Below are 27,460 nucleotides of genomic sequence, written 5' to 3' on the forward strand. Positions count from 1 at the left end.
GCAAGGCTGGAAATTGACAGTGAGCATGAGGCAACTGCCACACAAAATATCAAATATGCTTTCTGATACATATAGAATATCAAGTTACTATGTTTGATATCGTGGTTATATGGCGAGGTTTTGATAATGGTGTAACAGGCGAGCTTCAAAAATAACATTTGAGATGCCAAGATTGTTTTCCTTTTCACAAAATTACTTTCAAGCCAAGCACTGCAGCGGTAGGATTACACGGTGTTTAACAAATGTTTAAGAAAAGTCTCTAGCCGTCACAGAAGGTTTGGCTAGTTCCCTACGTATTATTGTAATACAGTTATTACCTTCCACTAGCTCAGATAAAAAAAATCCACCAACCGGGACCGAGCAAATACTAGAACCCTCAGTTGTTGGTTTGGTCAACTTATTTTACACTTTACTGGTTGTTCAATACATACATAATGTTCCAAGGTGGAGAGGGAAAGAGTTAAAAAAAAAAAATTTGCATTGCCGATTTGTTTCTATTGAAGATCATTTGTTTCACAAAGTATTTATTACCAAAGAAATGTGTTTATTACATAAAAAAATACAAACAAAACCCCCAATATCATAGAGACAGTGAAATGAGTGACAAAAGCTAAACTGTAGAAAACTTTGATCATTTTCTCTTGTTTGAACACTTAACCCTACTTCAACAAATGGCATATTATCCCTATCTGGGGTGGGAATTGGTAAACTGTAAAAAAAAAAAAAAAGAGGAAATCTAGAGGGGTTGGGGTGGTGAACTGTAAAAAAGAAGAGGAAATCTAGAGGGGTCCGGGGGCAACGCAATGTTCCATGAGAGGAAAACCGCGGATACGAGGAGAATTCCCACCCCTGCCCTATGTAAGTAGACTGTTCCAAATATACCAACAACAAATGGGATGGCCCAAAATCTTACAATGAGTCAACTTACATAAGGGGAATATGCCTTTTGTTGTTGTCAAGTTAAGTGGAAAAGTAGAACATTTTTGAGGTGAATGGTGTTAGCATTACAAGACATATGGTGTGGGGGAGGTAGGTGAATATAAATATATAAAAATGCCATATTTTGAGTCATGTAATTGTTGAATGGCTCCTTATTCTGAGACACGCTGAAAACCACCTAGTTAGTAACTATGTCTAGTTGACTTTATCGTTGGGTTGTGAACTGTACAGCATAAATCCCTTCGAGAGAACAACTTTCTCTAGTTGGCAACTATGTCTACCATGTTTTCCCAGGTATTATGCACTTTGTAAAAAAAAAAATACAGGTTAAAAATGGGTGTGCGCATTATCCATAACAACAGAAAAAATTATCAATTAAATATATCCAGCAATCACCCATAAAGAACTGTCAATCAGTAGTTTACGGTACTTTACAAGTTATTGACAGTGTTCATTACAACAAAACGCCAAAACCCTTTTAAAAATCACTTTTCACTTGTGATGGTTGTAACAAATGTAAAATAAATGTATAAAAGCATCCATACCTCGCCAATAAGTGCACAAAAATGACAAAAATGGACCGTAAATATTTTAAATTTTCATGAGATTTAATTCGGCAATTTCCGTCAAAGCAGAAATATACAACAGTACTAAAAAATTTGAAATCTTGCGCATTCACGTTAGGCATGAGAACCAAACGCAATATGCCATATTTTTTTTTACATTTATTTATTAGTCATTTACAGTGTATTGGTATGTAATTTTGTCTTGATTTATGCATGTGTGACATGTAAGTACACAAGTACTAGCTTACATTTTGTGTGACATGTAGGTCTATGTATGCAAGTACTTAAGTTTTGTTTCTTGAATATACCACTGCTTTCGATTTTAGTTAATTTTGGTGATAGGGTCTGGAAAACGGTACATCTTGCATTCACCGTCGGTTTTGTGGTTTAATAAAACAGTGCGCATTAATTATATTGTGGTTCATGTTTTTTTTCTTGGAATAAACGTTCAAAGTGGGGGGAGGGGGTGCATTATACACCGGTGCACAGAATACATGGGAAAATACGGTAGTTGTCTTTATCATTGGGTTGTGTACTGTACAGAATAAAACCCTTTGTGAGAGAACAACTTTCTCTAGTTGCAAACTCTGTTTAGTTGACTTTATAACTGGGTTGTGAACTGTATGGAATGAGTCCCTTTGTGAGAGAACAACTTTCTTTAGTTAGCACCTATGTCGACTTCATCACTGTGAACTGTATAGATTGAAACACTTTGAGAGAACCGCTATTTCTAGTTAACAACTATGTCTACTTGACTTTCTTTGTGGGTTGTGTACAGTACAGAATGAAACCCTTTGAAACCATGTAACTCTATCTAGTGAGCAAACCTATATCTACATGATGGTATCGTTGTGTACTGTATAGATTGCATTCCTGTGAGAGAAAACAGCTCTCTCTCTAGCTACCAACTATATTTAGTCGACTTTATCACTGTGAACTGAAGAGAATGAAACACTTTGAGAGAACAGCTATTTCTAGTTAACATCTATGTCTACGACTTTCTTGATGGGTTGTGTACTGTATAGAATGAAACCCTTCAAGATAACAACTCTCTCTAGTTACCAATTATATCGAGTTGTAGAGAATGAAACCCATGGAAACCATGTAACTCTAGTCAGGACAACCATCTATAGATGATGATATCATTGTTATGTACTGTATAGAATGAAACCCTTGGAAACCATGTAACTCTAGTCAGGACAACTGTCTATAGATGATGTTATCATTGTTGTGTACTGTATAGAATGAAACCCTTGGAAACCATGTAACTCTAGTCAGGACAACTGTCTATAGATGATGTTATGATTGTTATGTACCGTATAGAATGAAACCCATGGAAACCATGTAACTAATCAGGACAACTGTCTATAGATGATGTTATCATTGTTGTGTACTGTATAGAATGAAACCCATGGAAACCATGTAATTCCAGTCAGGACAACTGTCTAGATGATGTTATCATTATTGTGTACTGTATAGAATGAAACCCATGGAAACCATGTAACTCTAGTCAAGACAACTGTCTAGATGATGTTATCATTGTTGTGTACTGTATAGAATGAAACCCTTGGAAACCATGTAACTAGTCAGGACAACTGTCTACAGATGATGATATCATTGTTGTGTACTGTAGAGAATGAAACCCTTGGAAACCATGTAACTCTAGTCAGGACAACTGTCTAGATGATGATATCATTGCTGTGTACAGTAGAGAATGAAACCCTTGGAAACCATGTAACTCTAGTCAGGACAACTGTCTAGATGATGATATCATTGTTGTGTACTGTAGAGAATGAAACCCTTGGAAACCATGTAACTCTAGTCAGGACAACTGTCTAGATAATGATATCATTGTTGTGTACAGTAGAGAATGAAATCCTGTCAGAGAAAACAGCTCTCTAGTTAACATCTACGTTTAATTGACTTTTATCACTGGGTTGTGCACTGTACAGAATGAAACCCTTTGAGAACATACAACACTACCACAGAACAAAGCACAGAAATGTCCTGACACAAACCAACAGTATTGGAAAAATGACAGAAATATATTACATGTATACAAACTCAGTATTGAACAAAACACATGCAGAGCAGGATCTTTTTCTTTCTTTTTTTTCATAAAAATATATATACATATTTTTATCATTCAAGAAAAATATCTCCAGCCCACCATTATTTGTGAAACATTTTTAAAAAATCCACATCAAGTTCAGTTCAAACTTAAGATTCAAAGACTTCGACAGTGATTTTTGTAACAAAAGACAAACTAAGTGGATGCAGGGCTTGAAATTTTAACACCTGGTTTGAACAGAATTCCAGTTACATAGCTTTTCACAGAAAGTTCACAAGTATTTTGCAAGTAACAGCCAATGGACACGGTGAAAGTAACTAACAGGGGTGTTGTAACTAACAAAGGTGTGTGCAATTAGCAGGGGTGTGGGTAATTAACAAGGTTGTAAACTAACAGGGATGACTGATTAACAGGGCTTTGGGCAATTTATTTAACAACTGCAGGATTTTAAATCAGTTATGTAAACGACAAACTGGATGTATTGCTAACTTAAAATACTAAATGTTTGTGTGCTTAGGATATCGAAAAATGTGCAAATAATTTTTAGATTTAACATTAGGTTATTAAAAACTTACTAGGGCCATTTTGTATAAGCATTGAGTCCAATGCTAACACTATATATATATATATATATATATATATATATATATATATATATACCATCTGAATCAAAATGCCATGGCGATATGAATCCAGATCTGAAGTCGGAGCAACAAGTGAAAAATAATTTAAGTACAGTGCTTGGAATAGAGTATATACAAACAGGAATGAACTTTTTAAAAAGCTCAGAAAGGGGGAATTAGATGGAAAAATTAACAATACAATTCAAAGTCAAGAGTTCACACTGAAATTTAATACCAATGTAATACTAGTAACTAAATAAAATTAAAATGGTAGGTTGCATGTTATTACACACACATGCACACTTGCATACGCATACACATACACGCTTCCACACACATGCATGCACACGCACGCTTCCACACACATGCATGCACACATGCGCAGACATACACAAGTAGAAACAAAGAAATATTTCCATGTGTCTGGCAATCTAGTAGCCATGAAAAATGACATCCCCCCCCCCCCAACCACTCTCAATCAATGGAACTAAGTGACCAACATGTGTAGAATTTGTGGTCAGTTCTAACAAAACAAAACTTGGTATCATTCAGCCCGAGTCAGGGGTTGAAATATAATGTAGACCTTTAGGAACCAATTGACCGCCAGGGCCCAGAGTGAGTCAAGTTAGGAATCAGCTGGGAGTCATAGGCAACTGTTGCAATTTGTTTTACTGAAGGTGCCTACTCAGAAACCAGGTTGCCATTGGCAAGCAGGCAACCAATTATTTCAACCGCAGACAACTACATAATAATCACATTGGAACACATTGAGGGTTGGCAATAAAAAAACTGGTTTAACCGTTATGTACAAAACCATGTATGTCCTCCATTACATCTATGTTCCCCTTCAGGCCAATATGAAGGATTTTTAATGCTGGGGGGGGGGGGTTGGTTCAAATTCCTTGTGATGGAACCAACAATGAAAAAAAAACACACAAAAACATGTTTATGTAACATTATCTAAATTTGACAGAAAAATGTGGACCTTTGGTCATTTCAGGTGGTGCTGCGTACAGGGCCTGCCTTCTCTAGTACATTAAGTCCCACCCACCCACCCTGTTACATTAAGAAAATTTATTAAAAAAGAATAATATAAAAAAAAAAGAGGGGAGGAGAAAAAAACGCGTTTGGGTTGTCACCCCTCAATATACATCTGGCCTGGGGGGGGGGGGGGGGGGGGGGGGGGGGGGGGTAACGTCATTTAAATAATACTAGTACACAACAATTAATACTTTGTCCTGGATGATGGGATGTGAGCATTATTTTCTATCCCCGTTGGACGACTTCAACTGCAAATACCACTCTCGACGCAGTGAGACCTTTTCCAACGGTGGTGAAACAACAAAACAGAATAGATCTAAGACTTGCATTCACACATGAGTTTAATAATTTTGAATGTGGCATTGATTAAATGTTGAAAAAATACAACAAATGAAACCAAATTCTATATATATATGTGGCATGTTTGGAGAGTCAAAACTATATTTTTGGAGAGTCCCCAAAAACCAAACCAAGTTATCACAAAAAATAAAAAATAAAAAAAATAAAAAAATAACAGTTAAAATACCGAGAAAGAGAATCAACATCTCGGTTCAAAAATACACAAAAGAAAATTGATCACAACATTGCACAATGACAGAGCTTCATCACTTGATCGACAGGTCTTGTTGGGAAGAGTTCATTACTAATGGAGGGTAGCGCAGTATGACTCGAGGCACTTCGTTACCCTGTCTTGGATGGGTCCATTCTGTATCAATGGTGGAGGGGAAATGGGTTCACTAGAGGGGGCAAAGAACAACCAGAACCCCAGTTCCATCAATGGTGGAATTGGCTTGAAAGTCAGAGTTTTTTGGCATGAGAAGTATACACGTGGGATTTCCCGTAATCTAAAAATAGTCATAGCACAGTGCACTGATTGTCTCCATTGCGCTGCGTCTTCAGTTTCATCCGTGATTTTGGACGGTAATGTTCGAGATACGCCAACTGCTTGGAGTTGATGGCGCCTCGACGCTTCCTGAAAGTAAAATATCGTATTCGTTATTTTTGTGAGTGAAATAAGGCAAAAAAAGAAAAAAAAGTTGGTCTGTGGTCAGACCAAAGTTCCAGAATTGATGTGATGATGTATTTTTATTTATTTATTATTTTTTTAAAGCATGGATTGCACAGAAAAGGTGAGTATATTTGATACCGAAATAAGGGGCATATTTAAACTGAAATCAGAATGCACGTTCTAGTTCATGCGCGATGGCATTTTAGCTCCAAATGCGGTTTTACGTCATAGCAAAAAAAGCCCCGCAAAAATCAACGTCGTACTGTGTGTGTCTGTGTGTGTGTGTGTGTGTGTGTGTGTGTCTGTGTGTGTGTGTGTGTGTGTATGTATGTATGTGTTCTTGTGTGTGTGTGCATGTGTGTGTGCATGTGTGTGTGTGTGTGTGCGTGCGTGTGTGCACACGTGTGTGTGTGTGTGTGTGTGTGTGTGTGTGTGTGTGTGTGTGTCTGTGTCGAAATTGACACGCATGCTGACCATAGACTTATTTTGTTTGGCCTAATAAACATTATAAACAAACACTGTACTAAAATACTATAGGATGCTAGAGTAAACATTGTAGTTAAATATTATAAGATCGTAAACTAAACAATGTGCAGAAATACTATATAGAACATTAAACAAAACATTGTAACTGAAATATTACAGTATCCTAAACACTGTAATGAAAATTCAAATACTAAACTTGGACTTGTGAGAAACTGATTTAAATGTTAAACTTTGCTGCAAATGTTTAATGTAAATGTTGAAGCCATCACCCGCGTCATAGCCAAAAATGTAATAGTTATATCTCGCCTTTTCACTTCAAAAAGGCGAGCAAAAACAAAACAAGAGTACTGGTGAGGCACATGATATACCCATCAGGAGTTTGATGGAGAACCATATCTATATTAATGAATATGTTACGGGTATGATTCAATTCTAATTATGTGAAATTTTTGCAATGGGATGGATGAACAGTTTGTTTTGGACCAACCACCATCCCAAGTTGTTCCTGTATGCATCTGTATGGAAGATACGGTCCGGACAAGGATTTAATGTTGTGCAGTAACCTGTGAAACGTAGGTCACAGTGACCAGTAATAGTACAGGACACACCACCATTCCAAGTTGTTCCTACATGTGAGGTTTGATGGTCCTGTATGCAAGATATGGTCTGGACAAGAATTTACTGGTATGTGCAGTAGACTGTGAAAAGTAGGTCACAGTGACCTAGTAATAGTACGTGACACCTCCCCCCCCCCATCCCAAGTTGTTCCTACATGTGAGGTTTGATTGTCCTGTATGCATCTGTATGCAAGATATGGTCCAGACAAGAAAAAGTTAACAGACGGATGTACAGATAGACTGATAGACACCATACCATAATATGGGCATATAAAAAGGTACTCATAAGTGTATACTATCACTAGAATTTTGATCTTAGTCAGGCCATAGGATTTCAAATTTCATGGGTAACACTATTTTGGTTTCACGCCTTGTGATCATGAGAACCCATCAGAAACTGTTATAATAATTATATATATGCTATTTTTGTTGAACAGTCGTACTCGATATAATAATCATTGCGATTTTTTTTCCGGTTCCGTGATTTTACTGACACGGTACCAGAAAACAATTGTTTCCTTGAAATCCGAGGGCCTGTTAAGTCTTATGAAATCATAAAACCATTGTAGGCTATGACGTCACTACAGCACACGCTATAGTGTCATCATTGTTTATGATGGTTTTACGATACTGTAGCACTAAAGATAAGTTCGAAAATGTGGCCCCAGGTGTTCAAACATTTTAAACAGTGTAAATTTTTTCGACAGCACAGCACATACCCTCTGATAAGTTCCACGGCATCTTCATACTTCATACCCCCCTCCATCAGAGCCAGTGCAACTAAGACGGGAGCTCTGGAACAAACACAAAACAGAAGAAAGGAATATTTTGGGGTACAAGCTAAACAGACGAAATAAAGAGAAGTCTTTTCTCAATCCAGATAATTTACTATGAATATTTTAAATATTTTATATAAATTCAATTTTATGGTGGTTTCAGTGGAAGTTTAAAAAAAAAAATGTATCAAATAATTTAGGGAGAAGTCAGTACAGAAATTTATGGAGAACTGGTGAAAGAAAATCTATTTTAAGTTTTTGAAAATGATTACATTATCAGGCATTGAACTTTGGGATTTTTGGGTGGGCTTTTTGTTAGGATGGCATTGGAATTTACTGCAATACAGACATTTTATGATTCCAACTCATGGAAACTGCATAATACATGCAGACAGGTAAATACCAATTAAATTTACAGGTTTTTAAAAATAATTTAATGCGTATATAAATGATTAATATTAACTTACTTATTTTCCTATATGCATTAATGATGCATTTCAATTGTCACAAATTAGAGTTAAAAAAAACAAAACAAAAAAAACACCCAGTACAGTGAAACCCGCTTAACTGCATACCCTAATTGCCCAATAATTTTTTTTTAATATCCGGGCTATGCTAAAAGCTGGGCCATAATAAATTCAAGGGAAGTAACTCTTGTAAACAAAACAGACAATTTTATTACGAAGTTACAAGTACATATGCATGTATGAAGAAAAATAAAACATCAATAAAACGTTTGTACATGTAATAAACAATGTATTTTACAACTACATGGGGTTAATATATTGCTTGCACGTTTACTACTTGCTAAAGTCATTTATTTTCGTCTGGCTGACTGAATTTCTAACAGTTTCCTGAATATGTGTTTCGAATGCATAAAAAAATGTCACAGTTCAGCGCACCATGACACTCCAAATATCGTCTGTGCCTTTACTCCCATCAGTGCACCGGATGCAGTAAGCACAGGTTCGTCGCTGTCATCATCATCATCATCGCTATCTTCTGGCACTTCAAGCTCACACGGTTTAGCCTGCAAAACATCGGCACAAATCTCCTCGTTGGCTCGCATTCCAAAACATTGAAGGTTATTGTCAATGTTCACATACGTGTCAAACTCTGATTGGTCAATTCCGTCTGGCGGTGTGATGTCACTCGACGTTGTTTTTTCGTTTCCACTGTTACAATCAGCTGACTGGAATCCGGCTTTCCGATAACAGTTCAATGTTTCTTTTTTCACTTGACCCCATGATTTGTTCAGCATATGTATTGGTCTAACACCGTGATTTTCTTTACAAACGTATTGGCCTGTATGTCTTGACCACTGTCAATTTCTGTCACAATGCGATTCATGATCTGTTGTCTGTAGAAATACTTCAGTTTGCGAATGATCCCTTGGTCACACGGCTGGATGCATGATGCAGTGTTGGGAGGCAGGAAAATAAGTTTCAAGTTTTTTAGCTTTGCATTAGCATCTGCTGGTTGTGCAGAACAGTTGTCGACAATCAAGACAATTTTTCTCTTTTCTTTTCGCATGTCTTTGTCCAAATCACAACACCACTGTCTAAATAAGACCCCCGTCATTCATGCATTTGCGTTGCTTTGATAATCAACAGGAATGTCTATTACTCCACAAAAACAGCGTGGGTTTTTACTTTTCCCGATCACCATTAAGCGTCTTTTATCTGTCCCAGACATGTTACAGGCGACGAGAGCCGTAATTCTTTCTTTCTGTTTTTTCCCACCACTTAATTTTTTACTTTTGTAAGTTAAGGTGCCCTCTGGAATTGCTCGGAAATATATTCCAGTCTCATCTGCATTGTACACATCGTCTGGAATGTACTATTCAAGCAATTTTGGAAGTTGTTCCTTCACCCAATTGTCTTCGGCCGGCAAATCTGCATCTTTTTTCTCTCCATGAGCTTTTTTGTAAACTATGCAGTTTCTTTCCTTCCATCTGCATAGCCACCTGTTCGTTGGTTTGAAATCAGGTTTATTCAGCGTTTCAGCCAGTTTCTTTGCTTTTTCTTCCAAAATTGGTCCTGAAAGTGGAACATCGTGACTGCAAGCTTCTGTAAACCATGTTTTTAAAGCTGTTTCTACATCGGCATCTTTTCAAGTATGACGTCTTTTTCTGTCCGGATTTTCATTCCGTTCCCACTGCAAACAGATTTCGGATTTCTTTGCCGCTATGCGTAAAACCTGGGACTGTGAAATTCCCAAACGTCTAGCGATGTCAGATTGAGAAACATTTTTATCAAGCTCTTCGATAACACCTATTTTTTGGGAGAGAGATAAATCAGTTCGTTTTCGTTTCACACTTATTTTCGTAATGAATGCATTGCATGCGTTGGGTCTAACGTGTTTATTGCACAGACTGCGCAACCGAAATGGTAGGTCTACTCATTATGTAAGTGTTGTTTGTTAAGTAATAAACATCTAATTTAAACAAGACACTTGAGCAGATAGGGAGATAACGATATCTATCGCATATGTTAGTTTCCCTCCTCACAATAAAGATTTTAATTAATCGAGAGAGATCAATTCCGCTACAGGTGCAAACAGTCGCACCAGCTATTATACTTGCGGCAATGTATTCAGCATGATCACGGTGTGGTCTTGGCTTAAAACAATACAACTTGTTATTCAAGGCCAGTTGGCAGATAAGCCACCAATTAATCAATTAACTGTGTTTGGCACGTGGAATTCAGTGTTTTTGCTATGACAATAAGCGGGATATGTTAATAACAGGTAGTTGATTATCCGGGTGTTTTTGTACAAGTGGCTATGTAAACGGAACGGTGCAGGGACTTCCTATGTTTATAGCAGGGCTATTCTATTAAGCGGTATGCAAGTAAGTGGGTTGCACTGTATTTCTAAAACAAAAATCCCCAAAATGTGCATTTTCATTTTGACCACAAGTTATACCCACGGGAATATTTTCCTTAGCTTGTTTCAGTATGGCAGTGTTCGAAATAAGCACTTGTCTGTTTGTCCTGACAAATGATAATCTGCTGGGACAAGCAAAATGTACCTTAGTGGTTTTCCAGTGGACAAGTACAACATTTATAATGCTGTTTCATTCTGAGCAATCAAAAACATTGTCCTTGCACTTGAATAAAATTCACAACTTATTTGGACAATTAAAAATATTGATGGACAAGTAGATTTGTAGATGTATACTTGTCCGGTGGACAATTAAAAATATTGATGGACAAGTAGATTTGTAGATGTATACTTGTCCGGTGGACTAGTGAAAAATTCTGCTTATTTCTATTACTGTGTGGTGCGGCACCATGCCTCAATAGTCCAGTGCCATCTTGCCCTAATCAATGCGGTGCTTCCAATAATTAATTCTAAAATTGCCTTCGTAAAACACTCCAAAAATGTATTATTAATTAATTAATTAATTATCCCTGTTAGATTTTTGGCCATTCATTTATTAACGCAGGCACATTAATTACATCTATTTTTATTTCAATTAATTTTTTATTTTTAATGAGAAAAAAAAAAGGGTCATGAAAATGCTGAAAATGTCCCAAATAAAATAGAATAGAATAGAATAGAATAGAATAAAATAGAATAGAATAGCTCTTTAACGACACCTCAGCACGAAAAAAATACATCGGCTATTGGGTGTCAAACTATGGTAAATCCAATATATTAAGTGATGATCAACATCAATATAAAAATTCATCAGTTAAATAAAAACACAGTATAAAGAACTGTGTGAAAAATACAATTATCACAGATAGGTAATATTAAAATTTAGAATAAGTCAGTATCACATAAAAATTGTAATAAAAAGTGGATGGAATTGAAAGAATTAAAAACAATGCTAAGATATATTTGTAATTTGACGATTGTTAACTGGTTTTGTATTTTATGCCAACGAAGTTTTTGTGAGCCATTACAAGGTGCAGAATTGCACTCGCCCACTCGCCAGAAACAGTAAAAAAAAACCTACCAGGCGAATCAATATCAAAACCCACTAGCCCGTTGGGCGACTCACAATTTTGAGTTCTCTGATGTTGACTTTCAAATTCATAAAATGTTTTGTACACCGTGCGGTGTCGTCTGTAATGCAATCATCGCCATTTTAACAAATGCTAACATTGCAAAAACGAGGCCAAGTTCGGAAATCCCCACTTGTCTATGACTTGGCTTAATGTTTAGATTTTATTTTTTATTACAATTATTGTTATTTTCCTCCTTTTTGTTTCAGATGCAAAGTAAAACTGTGCTGACGAATGTTTTTATATATACTACTCAAAAGAATTTAAGGGTCAAAAATTTATAACCAAATAAGTTTCAGAGTGTATTAGATTGATGATGTAAACTACACCAAAAATTTAATTTATTGTTCCATATTTACAAAAAACCACAAATAAACGTCACTGTATACAAGAAAGTCACATGACATGCTGTCAAAGTTGAAGGTTGTTAAACATGGATTTTACACATTAGAACATTCGTTTAATAGTGTGTGAATCCACCCCTGGCGCGAATACACTCGACACATCGTTGCCTCATGCTGTTGATCAAACGTCTGAAGAACTCTTGGGGAATGGCCTGCCACTCTGCCATAAGTTGACCCAGATCATGAAGGTTGGCCGGAGGGGCATGGTTATCCCGAACTCTCCTGCCTAATTTGTCCCTGGTGTTCTCTATTGGGGCCAAGTCAGGCGAATATGCTGGCCAATCCATCCTGGCGATACCTTGTTGTCTGAGAAAGTCCGTTACCACCCTGGCGCGGTGGGGTCTGGCATTGTCATCCTGCAGAACTGCCCCGCCGCCAATCTGCCGGCCTGGGAGAACCAACGGCCGGATAATCTCATTCAGATAGCGGATTCCATTCAGATTGCCATCCACCACATAGAGGGGGGTCCTGTGGTGGATAGAGATGCCGCCCCACACCATGACACTGCCACCACCGAACCGGTGACGTTGTCTAACGTTAACGTCAGCGAAGCGCTCCCCAGGACGTCTGTAGACACGAACCCGACCGTCGTTGAACTGGAGACTAAACCTGGACTCATCAGTGAACATCACTCGACCCCACTGAACACGTTGCCACCACAGATGCCACCACAGATGAAGCGTGCACCAGTGACGTCTGGCTGTTCTGTGACGTGGTAGGAGTGGTGGTCGAACAGCCTGGCGACAGCAGCGTAGATTATTGGCTCTCAGACGATTGCGTATGGTTTGATCAGACACTCGAGTTCCAGTTGCAGTCCGCAGATTGTCACGTAATCGGCGTGCAGTGGTTATGTAGAGCCATATTGGTGATGTAGCGGTCCTCTCTATTTGTAGTGCTTCGGGGTCTTCCCGAACGTGGACGATTTCGAACAGAATTCGTTGCTTGGTACTGTTGCCACAGTCGGCCAACGACACTCTGACTGACACCAAGTCTCAGAGCAACATTTCTTTGCGTATTGCCATCCTGAAGCCAAGCAATAGCCCTTCCTTGATCTTCGATAGTCAGTTGAAGTCGTACCACTGTCGAATTTGGAGTGTGCACCGTACACGAACGCAAGCTCCAATTATACGGAAATTCAGCATTGGGAACATGGAATACAAGTGCAAAGCATGCAAATGAAGCGCTTTGTGAAAAAGCAAGTTATGGGCACTTAGCAGACCTTTCGCTTTCACCCTAATTTACGTGCAAATGTAAGCATGTTTTCGCCATTAGAACTAGTCGACAGTGTCAATGACAGTGGATTTTAATTCATTTATGGGTTGCTTAGACCCACTTTCGTCAAAATGGAACAATACCATGCGTGACATTGTGGTCTAGCTAATATAATTCAGAAAATAATGTTGAAAATATCATCTGACCCTTAAATTCTTTTGAGTAGTATATATATGTGTGTGTGTGTACCGTATTTGACCGGAAATAAGCCCATGTCTTTGAACAAGCCCCCCTCCGTTTTGATAGCATTTAAGAAATTAGGCCCTCATTCGTAAATAAGCCCACCCCAACTTCGTCACCTTATAAATAACATGAAATTGCAAGTTTGCTCAAAGTTCATTTAAAAGGTCATGCCTCCTGCAGATAATTAAACACAAATGTAACACAATATTTTACCACCAGTGAGATTTAGCAGTTTAACAATAACAGTGTGTAACATTGTTTTCAATTTCATGCCTGCAGTATTTCTCTGAAGTATCCAAGCCCAAGTATGAACTAAAAACCAATGTCTATTTTTACCACCACACTGGGTCCGCAGTTAATGCTAATTAAGCAAATACCTTATTCTGATTGGCTAAGAACAATGACCTTAGATTGACAATTCTTTGTAGTGTAAGCTGGCTGCCTGTGTCAGAAACGTTTGTATACCCTATTGAGTTTGTTGTTAATTGCTGTTGTTTTAAGTCTTCTCAGCATTAAATTTTGGATGTAAATAAACAGCACTGGTAAGTAATTGTAACATAGAAGGTGTGTTTCTGATAATTAGATACTAGTAAAAAACTCACAATATAATTAATAAACAATTATTATTTATTAATAACAAATGGAACACTAATTAACAGATATGCTACTGAAAGTTTTTTGTTTTCTTCCTAGTTCATTTAAGTATTGTTATTTATTTTAATTATTATTATTAAAAAAAATTTCAACAAAACTGGCCCCTTGTCTGGGAATAAGCCCACCCCATGCTAAGCTCACAATGAGTTGTCTTGGGCCCCTGGGCTTATTTCCGGTCAAATACGGTATATGTGTATGTATGTATGTATGTATGTATGTATGTATATATATATATGGCAAATGAAAATGGTCAAGATTTGGGAGTGATAATATTTGCGTGCTATTTCATTTAAAAAAAAAAAACATTCTAATTTCCATTATTATTTGTAACTACCTAGTACTAGCACAACAGCAATGCTATACAACCTGAGTTATCTCCTCCACATTGGAGGACTGCCGAATTGAGAAGGATGGTCTGCTCATACGTGGATATGGATATACATCCGGCAAGGAAAGACAATTCTGCAGTGGAGGAGATGACTCAGGTTGTATGGCATTTGTTGTTATTCTACCACAGTAAGTTGAGTAAGTGTATTGGATTATACTTTTCCCCCACAGCTCCTTACACTGTGGTTTTACATAAATATATAAAAATAATATTTTCATATACTTAACACCCAATAGTCAATGTGTATTTTTGCACTGGTGTGTCATTCATTCATTAAGTGTATTATTTCCTAGCCTGGCTGGCCATTAAAAAGTGTTATAATTCGACAGGCCTGCGTTACCTTCCCAGTCCCGCCACACAGTGCACGGCCACACAGCAGCCCGGCTCTTCTTTGAAACGAGTCCGTAACAGATTAAACCAGTCGTCCACGACCTCGTTAGGGGGGGCCGTGCCATCATCAAACTGCCAGTCCTAAAATAAATAATTGAAAAGAAAACAAATTTAGACATTTTTCTCTCTAATTTTCATTATTATTCATACTTACCTAGTACTAGCACAACAACCATGTTATACAACCTGAGTTATCTCCTCCACTGCATAGTTGTTGTGCTAGTACAGTAGGTTGAATAAGACTTATTGCATTAATGTCAGAAAAATCGATCTCAAGTACAGGTAACTTGAATGAAGTTGGAGATAAGACTAAGAATAAATAATGAGCTAAGGGGAATTATGAATTGTCTGCCCCGAGTGAATGAATGCTGTAAATCTGAGCCTTTGGACATAACGCCGTTCTTTGTACAGCCAAATGTTTACAGTACAAAATAATACGACTGTGGTTGCATTAGAAAATAATAATGTTTCTATGCTACTAAAGACCACAGAAATAGTTAAGAGATGAAACCCACTGCCGCCATGCTGTGGGATACTCTTTTTCTAATTATAGCACCATGGGATCTTTTATATACACCATCCCACAGACAGGACAGTACATACCACCACCTTAGTTAGACCAGTTGTGGAGCACAGGATGGAACAAGATATAGCATAGCTCACCGTGACCCTCAACAGCGATTGATCCTAAGCCGATCATGCAACAATAAAAAGCACATTGATTTATTAATCATCGGCTATTGGATGTCAAACATTTGGTAATTTTGACATAGTGTTTGAGGAAACCTGCAACATTTTTCCATTAGCAGGAACCATGTATCAAGCGAGCACTTTACCACTGGGCTACATCCCCTGATGTGTCATGGAAACGTGATAGCGTGGCTTTAAAAACTGGCTGTCAGGTCTGATGGTACTTAAATCTGAACACCATCCTGTAATGGCCAAGATAATGAGATTTTAAACAGTAATCCACTCCGTTAAGGCAATCAATAGTCAGCATACCTGTTGGCATTTAAAGTGACAGACCCTAGTTTTTAAGCACTAAGCATATTTTTAATTATCCAGGGCTTCTAGATTATGGTAGCCCCACCCACTCTCAAGGCTAGTGATATTCAATGTTGGGCTAGTAAATAACTACTATTGCCATGCCCAATGGCTAGTGAAAACCAAGTTGTCAAATGCTGCATTTAAGTTTATTTTGTAAATATGTAAATTTGTAAATATGCATAACCTGCCCCTACCCCACCCCCTCAATGTTAGTGTTTTTAATCACTAATGTTAGTGTTTTTAATCACTATCTCCCTCTTTGGGTAACATATCCATTACTACTATTAGTGAAATTGCATTAAGTAAAGTAGGGCTTGTGAATTTTTAACCATGGCTAGTGGATTTTCTAAGCATTATCAGAGACTTCTCCTTTTTTTTGATAATCGAAATCACACTACTTAGATTTTATTGTTTAGATTATCCATTTCTGTATATATCCAAGTGTTTCTAATACCAAGAAATTTGCAGTACTCAAGTCACAGGATCAAGTCTCCCGTCAGTGTACCCATTTTCTGATTGGTTTCCTGGCATATCTAATGCTGTGGTATGTACTGTCTTGTCTGTGAGAAGCGCAATGCCTTGTATATCTAATGCTGTGGTATGTACTGTCTTGTCTGAGAAGTGCAATGCCTTGTATATCTAATGCTGTGGTATGTACTGTCTTGTATGTGAGAAGTGCAATGCCTTGTATATCAAATGCTGTGGTATGTACTGTCTTGCCTGTGAGAAGTGCAATGCTGTGTATATCAAATGCTGTGGTATGTACTGTCTTGCCTGTGAGAAGTGCAATGCCGTGTATATCAAATGCTGTGGTATGCCTGTGAGAAGTGCAATGCAGTGTATATCAAATGCTGTGGTATGCCTGTGAGAAGTGCAATGCAGTGTATATCAAATGCTGTGGTATGCCTGTGAGAAGTGCAATGATGTGTATATCAAATGCTGTGGTATGCCTGTGAGAAGTGCAATGCCGTGTATATCAAATGCTGTGGTATGCCTGTGAGAAGTGCAGTGCCTTGCTGCTAATGAAACAATGTAGTGGGTTTGTTCTAATGCCAAATGTCAGAATTATCAAATGTTTGATATCGAATAGCTGATCGTGATTAATAAATCAGTGCTCTAGTGGTGTCGTTAAACAAAACAAGCACGTCAGCACATTGATTTATTAATCATTGGCTACTGTATGTCAAACATTTGGTCATTTTGACATATAGTCTTAAAAGAGGAAACCCACTATATTTTTCCATCAGTGAGTAAAACAAATTAGTTGAGCATGCTGAGATAAAAACTCGACCACACTGATGCAGTTTCACACAACTAATGGCTCCTGTCCAAACCAGATCTTTTCCAAAATGGTTTCTCTGCAGGTGTTTCGGAAAAAATCTGTCCTTTTGTCTGGTCGTAATGATACAATTATTTTGTTAAGTCGCTCATCACTCTGTGTGACTAATATGGCTGAATTTACAAAGCCTGTTTTTTTGTGTGTTTTTTTAAAACATGGGTGTGTAGGCATTGTAAATACATATTTAATTATACACGCGGGTAAGACATAACAGGTTTTGTAAATTCAGCCCATAATCTTGAAAATTCCGTTTCTGATTTGAACAATATTTATCAATGTAAAATGATCAGAGATTCTATAAAATTGTGTAGTATGACTGGGGCTTTTGATCTCACAAATTTGGACCCAACAGATATTTTTCCTGTTTCAAGTAAAGAAAAGTCTAAATGTTTTTAGCACCATAATGTTATTAACAACTGGTGAATGGTTGTAGATATTCAGAAACGTTTATGTTTCTAATTATTTTAATCTAATTCAAGCATATTTCAATGGTTTTTAAGGTCAGCATGTTTGTACTTAATTTAAGCAGTTGTTTTGGTATATATATATATATATATATATATATATATATATATATATATATATATATATATATATAGCAGGGGTGGGAATAATTAGTGAACTGTAAAAAAAAAAAAAAAAAGTAAATCTAGAGGGGTCCCGGAAAAAAAGAAGAGTAAATCTAGAGGGGTCCCGGAAATTCTTGAAATCCTAGGTTAAAATCTGTGCCATCTGACACATTTTGAAGGAAAGGACGGTTAAAATGCGAGGAAACGCAATGTTCCATGAGAGGAAAACAGCTGATCCGAGGAGAATTCACACACCCCCCCCCCCCCCCGATGTATACTTATTTTGGGCAGAGTGTTTATAACCTTAGTTTTAATGTAATTTAAAGCCCTGCATGTAGAGAAGTGTTTCAATTTACATGTTAACTACATTTGTAAATTCCTACAAGATGAAATTTTTTAAATGGCTTATCCAATCAATAACTGACAAACTGGATTAACTAACATGTGAGAGAAATTACGCCTACTACATAACTCTAGCAGTCTCGAATAGAGCTGGTACTGCGTAACAAATATATCACCAGGCTTTCTGCCAGAAACTAATTTGAAGGTACGTAATAAAAATAAAATGTATTGTAAGTGTCTCTACTACATGATTATTTGTTTAAAAAGCCTGTTTTAACAACACTACTAGAGCACATTGATTTATTAATCATCGACTATTGGATGACAAACATATTGTCATTTTGACAGTCATACAGAGGAAACCAGCTACATTTTTCCATTAGTAGCAAGGGATCTTTTATATGCCCATCCCACACAGGGTTTCTGCCAGAGGGTAAAACGGGTATGGCGCCATACCCAAAAATTTTTTACAGATTTTTTTTTTTTTAAGTTGACCTTTTAACAAAATTAATAACTCTTTATCATTACTGTATGATTTTCTTAACCCTAAACGTAAACCTAACCCATTTTATTTCTGGGTGAGGCCCCCCATACTTCCTATCGATTGCGGTAGCATTCAGCACACACATTGTAATTAATCAATTTTGTAGCGCCATACCCAAAAATGTCTTTCTGGCAGAAACACTGCCACAGACAGGATAGCACATACCACGGCCTTTGATATACCAGTTGTGATGCAATGGCTGGAACAAGAACTAGCCCAGTGGGCCCACCGACGGGGATAGATCCTAGACTGACCGCTCACTGGGCTACGTCCCGCCCCTTTTGAAATTGAACACTGTATTTTATGTCCCCTGACAAATTTTAAAAAACAGTTCTCTTACTATATAATCTAGCTAAAAAGTATAAAAGTGTATCCATTAATTTTAGATTTTAGGGTACATAATTATATCCTTTGTACCCTTTGTAAAAATCAAGATAAATCCCTTCAACCAGTAGCAATAACATTTATCCATCGGCAAAAAAAACTGCCATCGGACAATCCCTTGATCGACAACAATTCATATTGGAACTACAACAATTGCTGGCTATGTAAAGCATTTTTACACCAGTTAAAATCAAGATGCAATCCCTTTAACCGGTGGCAATAATATTTATTCATCGGCAAAAAAACTGCCATCATTCAATCCCGTCTGATAACAATTCATATCGCAACTACAATTACTGTCGGTTGATGTCAAGTTCGAGCCCTGCTGACTGCTTTACCATAGTTTCATGAAAACATGTTATTGTAAACTGCCACCGCTAAAATCCCAGATCTACAGCAATTCATATCACACCCATATTGCCACCATTAACTTTGATCTCTGATTCTGCTGAGTCATCATCGATCACATTTGATGACATACCCTAAACCGATGAAATGAACAGTGGGGTGTCAGAGTGTTCTAACATACACATCAATTTATAGATGTCATCACTGAACATTAAAGACAACTGTTCCCATGGAAACAATGTTAACTGTTATATTTTACTGCATTAAGCTTTCACTAACAGAAACTACAAGCTGCTACAATAATAAAAAAAAGAAGAAAAAGAGACACCTCAGCCTATTTAAAGTTTGTTTGTTTTGTTTAATGACACCACTAGAGCACATGATTTATTAATCATTGGCTGTTGGATGTCAAAACATTTGGTCATTTTGACTTCTAGTCTTAGAGAGGAAACCCACTACCTTTTTTTCATTAATAGCAATGGATCTTTTATATGCACCATCCCACGGGCAGGATAGCACATACCACAGCCTTTGATATACCAGTCGTGGTGCAATGGATGGAATGAGAAATAGCCTGATGGACCCACCGGCCGCACACTGAGCGAATGCTTCACCACTGGGCTAAGTCCCGCCCCCTCAGCCTATTTAACCATGCAGTTGCTAGGTTTCAACAAGTTCAAGTTAAAATTTGTTTTGTTTAACGACATCACTAATTTGAGACATCACTAATTTGAGACATCACTAATTTGAAGGTACGTAATAAAAATAAAATATATTGTAAGTGCCTCTACTACATGATTATTTGTTTAAAGAGCCTGGTTTAACGACACCACTAGAGCACATTGATTTATTAATCAACGGCTACTGGATGTAAAAAAAATAGGTAATTTTTAACCCGCTACATTTTTCCATTAGCAGCAAAGGATTTTTTATGTGCACCTACTAGACAGGGAAACACATATATATCATTTGGGGGGGGGGGGGGGGGGGGGGGGGGGGGGGGGGGGGGGGGGCGGCGCACTGGTTGGAATGGGGAAAACAATCATAAAACTGGCTCCACAGAGGTGTTTCTGAAACATGTCGTCTTCAGAGGAAACCCACCACCTTTTACCACACTGTTCACATTAGGAAAGGAAAGGAATGTTTTATTTAACGACGCACTCAACACATTTTATTTACGGTTATATGGCATCGTACATATGGTTAAGGACCACACAGATATTGAGAGAGGAAACACATCGTATCCCAGACAGGATAGTACATACCACGGCCTTTGTTACATCAGTTGTGGAGTACTGGCTGGAATGAGAAATAGCCCAATGGGGGAGAAGGAAGGACGGCAATGTTTTGTTTAACGACACACTCAACAAATTTTATTTACGGTTATATGGCATCGGATATATGGTTAAGGGCCAAACAGATATTGAGAGGAAACCCGCTGTCGCCACTTCATGGGCTATTCTTTTCGATTAGCAGCAAGGGATCTTTTATATGCACCATACCACAGCCTTTGATTTACCAGTTGTGGTGCACTGGCTGGAACGAGTCTGGTCAGACTATAGTTCCAAAATTAATGCAGTGAGGTGTGTGTGTGTTTTTGGAAAAAGATGGATTGGACACAAAGATGGGTATATTTTGTTTTTTTATGTCCTCATCTGCCTTGGTCTCTCCTCTCTTGCATCACGACTGGTTAATCAAAGGCCGTGGTATGTGCTATCCTGTCTGTGAGATGGTGCATATAAAAGATCGCTTGCTACTAATTGAAAAATGTCAGAATATGTCAGAATAACCAATGTTTGACATCTAATAGCTGATGATTAATAAATCAATGTGCTTCAGTGGTGTTGTTAAACAAAAGAAACTTCATTTTTGGGGGTCCGTCCTCATTGACCATGATGTACCCGTATTTGTCTCCGTACCCCAATTCTTTCCATCACATTTTGCATATAGTCCCAAAAAACCCTAAATAATAAATGTCATGATGCGTCACAATATTATTAGTGAAGGCGGCACAGCATTATCTTATCTTTGGTATAGATGGTGCTGTTGTAACTACCACAGTAAATTTTAAAACAAACAAACAATTTTTGATGCGCAAGATCAAAATCTACCCCCATACTGACCCCCATGTATGTGTGTGTGTGTGCCTGTGAAATTTGTTTTCATATTAATGTTAGATATACACGTGTACTACGCTATCGCCATATCAATCAGAGAAGAGGGAAATTACATCAAGCTGTTACAATGTATATATATATATATATATATATATATATATATATATATATATACATGTGTGTGCATACTGAGAAACAGAAATAGGGAACACATGGTCAGGGTTTTATCACCTATGTTTCTAGACTCTGATAATCAGCACCATTCTCCACCATTCTCCACCATTCCTCAAAAGTTCTGTCGTTTGTTTTTATTCCCAATTTTGGAGTAAAAAATTCCCAATCAATGTAAATAATTCTCATTTTTCTATTATTATATAAAGGCATATTTTGAAAACAATATATAAGACTAGATATTAATTTGAATAAATACAAGTATATGTATAGTATTAGTCTTTTCGATTCTAACAAGGCTTACTCAGATGTTTTTTGGAAATGAAACTGAAAATTCCAAAAATTTTGTAAAACAGTGCTAAAATTCCCAAAGTCACAGATGGATATCAAGTCAAATTTTATAAATAGAACCCTGCTTGGTATTGTAGACCATACTTCTGTAGACAAAATCTGTCTAAAGTACAAAGATGTAATAAGTGACTGAATGTCAGTTATTAAGGCCACACCATTTTTTCCTTTAGGATTACAGATTTTTTTTTGAAGGAGGCAATGTCGGAGGATGGAATAAAAATTTAAATAAATTCACCCAAATTCTATTATTTTAATTTGATTTTTTGGTATTACGGATGTTTTCAGTAAGAAGTTCGGGATGGAGGAGAAATAAAAATAAAAAACATTTAAAAAGATTCCCAGCCTTGATATACTGAAACCAGGTATTGCATGCTGTGTATAAGAGGAAACTACTATCCACCAGCCCCAAAGGAATTTAAAAAGAACAAGCCAAGATTTAAAAAAAAGATACAAATTGTTTTATTAATATTTCAGGACTTGGACCAGAGTGTATTACAATGCTGATCTAGGTTATTTCAAGACTTATACTTTTATTTATTTCATATTTCCCGACACTGCCTCTGTAAAAATCTTAAGTAGGTGGAAAAAATAAAATGAAAAATTGGCTGAAACCTGAATTATTTTGGCTGAAAATGAACATCAGTGGATCTGTAATCCGAAAAATAAAGAAAGTGTGGCCTTGGTGAAACTGAACGTCAATAACATCCATGGTTAACTTCCTGACAAGACGGTTTCGGTTGTAGTCACTCTTTCCTTTTAGACTAATAGTGTCGGTATGATCCCATTATTTCCTTTTTATCAGTATATTCACAGTCACTGTGTTTGATTCTACCAGCTGTCGACCACACGACTCCAACATAAAGGTCAGTAGCATTTGACAGTGGACCAGACACCATTCTTGTAAAATTCCAGACTGTACTAGACACTAATATAATTAAGAGTGTAAGATTTTTAACGTCATGGCAACGCCATACAAACTGTGTGAGTGAGTATGTGTGCGTGTGTGACATTATTAGAGATCTGAGTCTAGACTGTAAAGTATAGGTTGAGAATAACGAAGGAAGGAAATGTTTTATTTAACGACGCACTCAACACATTTTATTTACGGTTATATGGCATCAGACAATTGGTTAAGGACCACACAGATATTGAGAGAGGAAACACACTGTCGCCACTTCATGGGATACTCTTTTTCAATTAGTAGCAAGGGATCTTTTATATGCGCCATCCCACATACAGGATAGTACATACCACGGCCTTTGTTACACCAGTTGTGGAGTACTGGCTGGAATGAGAAATAGCCCAATGGGGGAGAAGGAAGGACAGCAATGTTTTGTTTAACGATGCACTCAATAAATTTTATTTATGGTTATATGGCGTCAGACATATGTTTAAGGACCACACAGATGTTGAGAGAGGAAACCCGCTGTCGCCACCTCATGGCTACTTATGCACTCATGTGGTGTCATTAAACAAATATTGTTTTACTTTCCTAATATCCACTGAATGAACGAACAAACATTAGATCAAACATTAACAAAGTATAAAAACCACCAAACAAACTTCCGTTTCCTTTCCTACTTAATAAACATTAATTACATATTTAATAGCAACATTTTAACGTACTTGATGTATCAACAGCAGGGCTCATCCTGCAACAAATGTGGTTTTATCCAATTTTCAGATACATGTATTAAGAGCTTTTTCTTAAAAAGTATTCAAAATTGGTTCATTAAACTAAAAAATATTTTTTATCAATGTTGTAGCCACTTTGCATAAAAATTAGCAACTGGCTAGTTTGTCAATGCACAGGCAATTAAGAAAATGTTCATGGCAAAAAAAACATGCCATTGAAACAATTTAACCCTGAATACAGTCCTTGGAGAATTAAAAACTCGCCAATTGCAGGGGTTGGACAGGATGAGCCCTGAATAAAGAAACATCCATTTTCTATTGTATTTGGAAAAAACGTAAAATTAGAGAAATTAAAAATATTTGTCTATTTACCAAGACTCTGATTCCTTCGCTCTGCAGTTTCTCTGTGTTGTACGTGGGCTCACACACCCGCACAACATCCTTCGTGCCGCGCTTGTGTAACTCCTGCAAGAAGAAATCAATTTCACGCAATTCACAACTCTGGCACAACATATAATCGACTGTCACTCGTAAACTGAAATTGACGTCAATTTTAGTGTTCTGTTTATGCAACCGGAATTGCATGTCAATTTTAGTCTTCAGTTTATGCAACTGGATTTAAATGTCCATTTGTTTTTCAGTTTATGTCTTTAGAATTACACGTCAATTTGGAGTTGTTGGGGTGTTTTTTTTCTCAGTTTTATGCCATAGTAATGAAATGTCAATTAGTTTTTCAGTTTATGCAGTGGGAATTAAATGTCAATTCAGGGCTCAAAATAGCCATCTGCAAAAAGCAGTCCATTTTTCTTTTTTAGACCCGATATAACTCTCAAAAATGTTTTTAAGACACAGAATTATGGACAATTATTGCATCTGCTATTCCAGTGTTCGAGATTAACGGTATCCCAATATCCCAGAGATACCAGAATTTAATTTTGGATACCAGACTTCAATAATCCAGTATCCCACCGGGATACCATATAATGTTGTTGATTTTTTTTAATCCTACGTTTTTATTTTTCGCTGAAACAATGAAAGTCGTAATTTACTGGTGAAGTTATTTATGAATTTCATTTAAGTGGGATACATTTATAACCTACATTTATTTTGTCAAGACAGTGATTAGTGATTAGTGAGAGAGAAGTTGGTGTAGTGGTCTTACACCTACCCATTGAGCTATTAGCATGCACTTTGGATGGGAACATTTTTAACTTCTTAAATTTGAAATCGTGCTTAAATTATACAACTGAGGTTCAAGCACATGGTCCTTGATTCACACACCTCTCGGCTAGATCTGGATTAACTATCCAGAACAGTGGGTAAGTACTTAATCACTAAAACTTGCTCTGGGTGGGAGCTGGTCCCAGGATGTGAACCCAATACCTTCCAGCCTCAAGTCCAATGGATTGACCACTATATATCACCGAGGCCGGCAGTTTGAATAAATTAACTGACAAAGTTTTTAAGAGAGTTCAGTGGTTAACGTGACTTGGACTGTCAATTTTCTGCAACTCTCGTATTAAACAAATAAAACTCTAGTACAATATTAGCATAATTATCAATTAAGGTATCTCATCGAGTTACGGCCAATTTTAAGGAAGAAAATGGTACATTTTACGTTCACTGCCACTTTTATGCAAAAATAAACCACTACATATTAATTGTATTTTATAGAGTGCTGCATAATTTTTTTTTTTTTTCATTGGATGAATGATCAAAATGGAAATGGGGTGGGGTGAGCACATCACTGTGGTACCACTAATAAAATGTCTTGTGGTAAAAGTGCTCGCTTGATGCGTGGTCGGTCTAGGATCGATCCCTGTCGGTGGGCCCATGTGGGCTACTTCTCATGCCAGCCAGTACACCAGGACTGGTATATCAAAGGCTGTGGTATGTGCTATCCTGTCTGTAGGATGGTGTATTTAAAAGATCCCTTGCTATTAACAGAAAAATGTAGGTTTTCTCTCTAAGACTATATGTCAAAATTACCAAACGTTCGACATCAAATAGTTTGTTTTGTTTAACAACACCACTAGAGCACATTGATTTATGAATCATCAGCTATTGGATGTCAAACATTTGGTAATTCTGACAAGTAGTAATCAGAGGAAACCCGCTATATTTTTCCTAATGCAGCAAGGGATCTTTTATATGCACCATCCCACAGACAGGATAGCACAAACTACGGCCTTTGATATACATGTCATGGTGCACTGATTGGAACAAGAAAGAAAAAATCAGCTGAATGGATCCACATCTCAAGCAAGCACTCAATCGACTGAGCTAAATCCCGCCCCAGCCCTCTATGTTAACTTTTTCATCTAGGAGCCAGATGAAATGTTTTAGTCCCCAAATGAAAAACAAAATGTTTTATTTAACGACACAATGAACACATTTTATTTATGGGTATATAGCATCAGACATATGGTTAAAGGTAGGGTCAACTCAAACAAGAGCTGTATGTGTTGGAAAGATACATACCCGGCCCACCAAACACATACTGACACTTTAACAAATGAAAAATCCGTAATTTTAGAGTTAATAAAAAAACATGATTATTCATGCTAACTGGGGGCAGCCATTTTGTTTCGTTTTTGTGACGTCCGGTGGTATAGCTTGGGGCGAAGTGACGTCAGCTCCATCCATCTTCTCTATGTACAGTGTAAACAAACGCTCTAATTTACAACAAGGCGCTTCGCTTTCATCAAATTGACTTGTAAAACAACGTAAATGATTTGATAGTATAATAAACTATTTAACTAAATATATTTCAGCAGAAATAGAATCAATAGAATGAAATGGAATTATAGTATTTTTCTCTTTTTTTTAAATTCAAAGAAAAAATGCATACTATTAGGCCTATTGGTAGGGCATGTTCAAGCAAAACCTACCACTCACGATACTGAAGTGATACTTTTCTTTTCTTATCCCACACTACCCTGTGATCTTCATAAAAGAGGCACGTCTTTTTAGTGTGTCTGGGGACCGTCTAAATATACACCTGCCAATCAGGAACCACAGAAAGAAAAGACCAATTAACCACGAAAACACTCCGATTATTTTTTCAGTACGTGGGTTAATTTATGTACGAAACATAATACACTTTATTTTGTATTGAAAAATAATATATAATTGGTGCTGGCTTACTAGGATGGGTATAATTACAGAACATTGCGATGCA

The 27,460-nt window shown here is 37.1% G+C and overlaps 1 protein-coding gene across 3 annotated transcripts in view; it reads right to left on the reverse strand.

Annotated features, from left to right (window-relative positions):
* Window positions 1-3,782: 3,782 nt before the first annotated feature.
* LOC121377262 (protein tyrosine phosphatase type IVA 1-like) overlaps window positions 3,783-27,460 on the reverse strand; it is a 68,936-nt gene continuing 45,258 nt past the window's right edge. For all 3 annotated transcript variants that reach the window (XM_041505190.1, XM_041505188.1, XM_041505189.1), the window contains 4 exons: window positions 24,652-24,744; window positions 15,383-15,513; window positions 8,072-8,146; window positions 3,783-6,213 (listed from right to left, as the gene is read on the reverse strand). In XM_041505190.1, the coding sequence (XP_041361124.1) occupies window positions 6,096-6,213; window positions 8,072-8,146; window positions 15,383-15,513; window positions 24,652-24,744 (417 nt within the window). In that variant the 3' untranslated portion in view covers window positions 3,783-6,095. The remainder of the gene's footprint in view (window positions 6,214-8,071; window positions 8,147-15,382; window positions 15,514-24,651; window positions 24,745-27,460) is intronic.

The sequence above is a fragment of the Gigantopelta aegis genome, chromosome 7 (assembly GCF_016097555.1).
Source record: "Gigantopelta aegis isolate Gae_Host chromosome 7, Gae_host_genome, whole genome shotgun sequence".
NCBI classification, from domain to species: domain Eukaryota; kingdom Metazoa; phylum Mollusca; class Gastropoda; order Neomphalida; family Peltospiridae; genus Gigantopelta; species Gigantopelta aegis.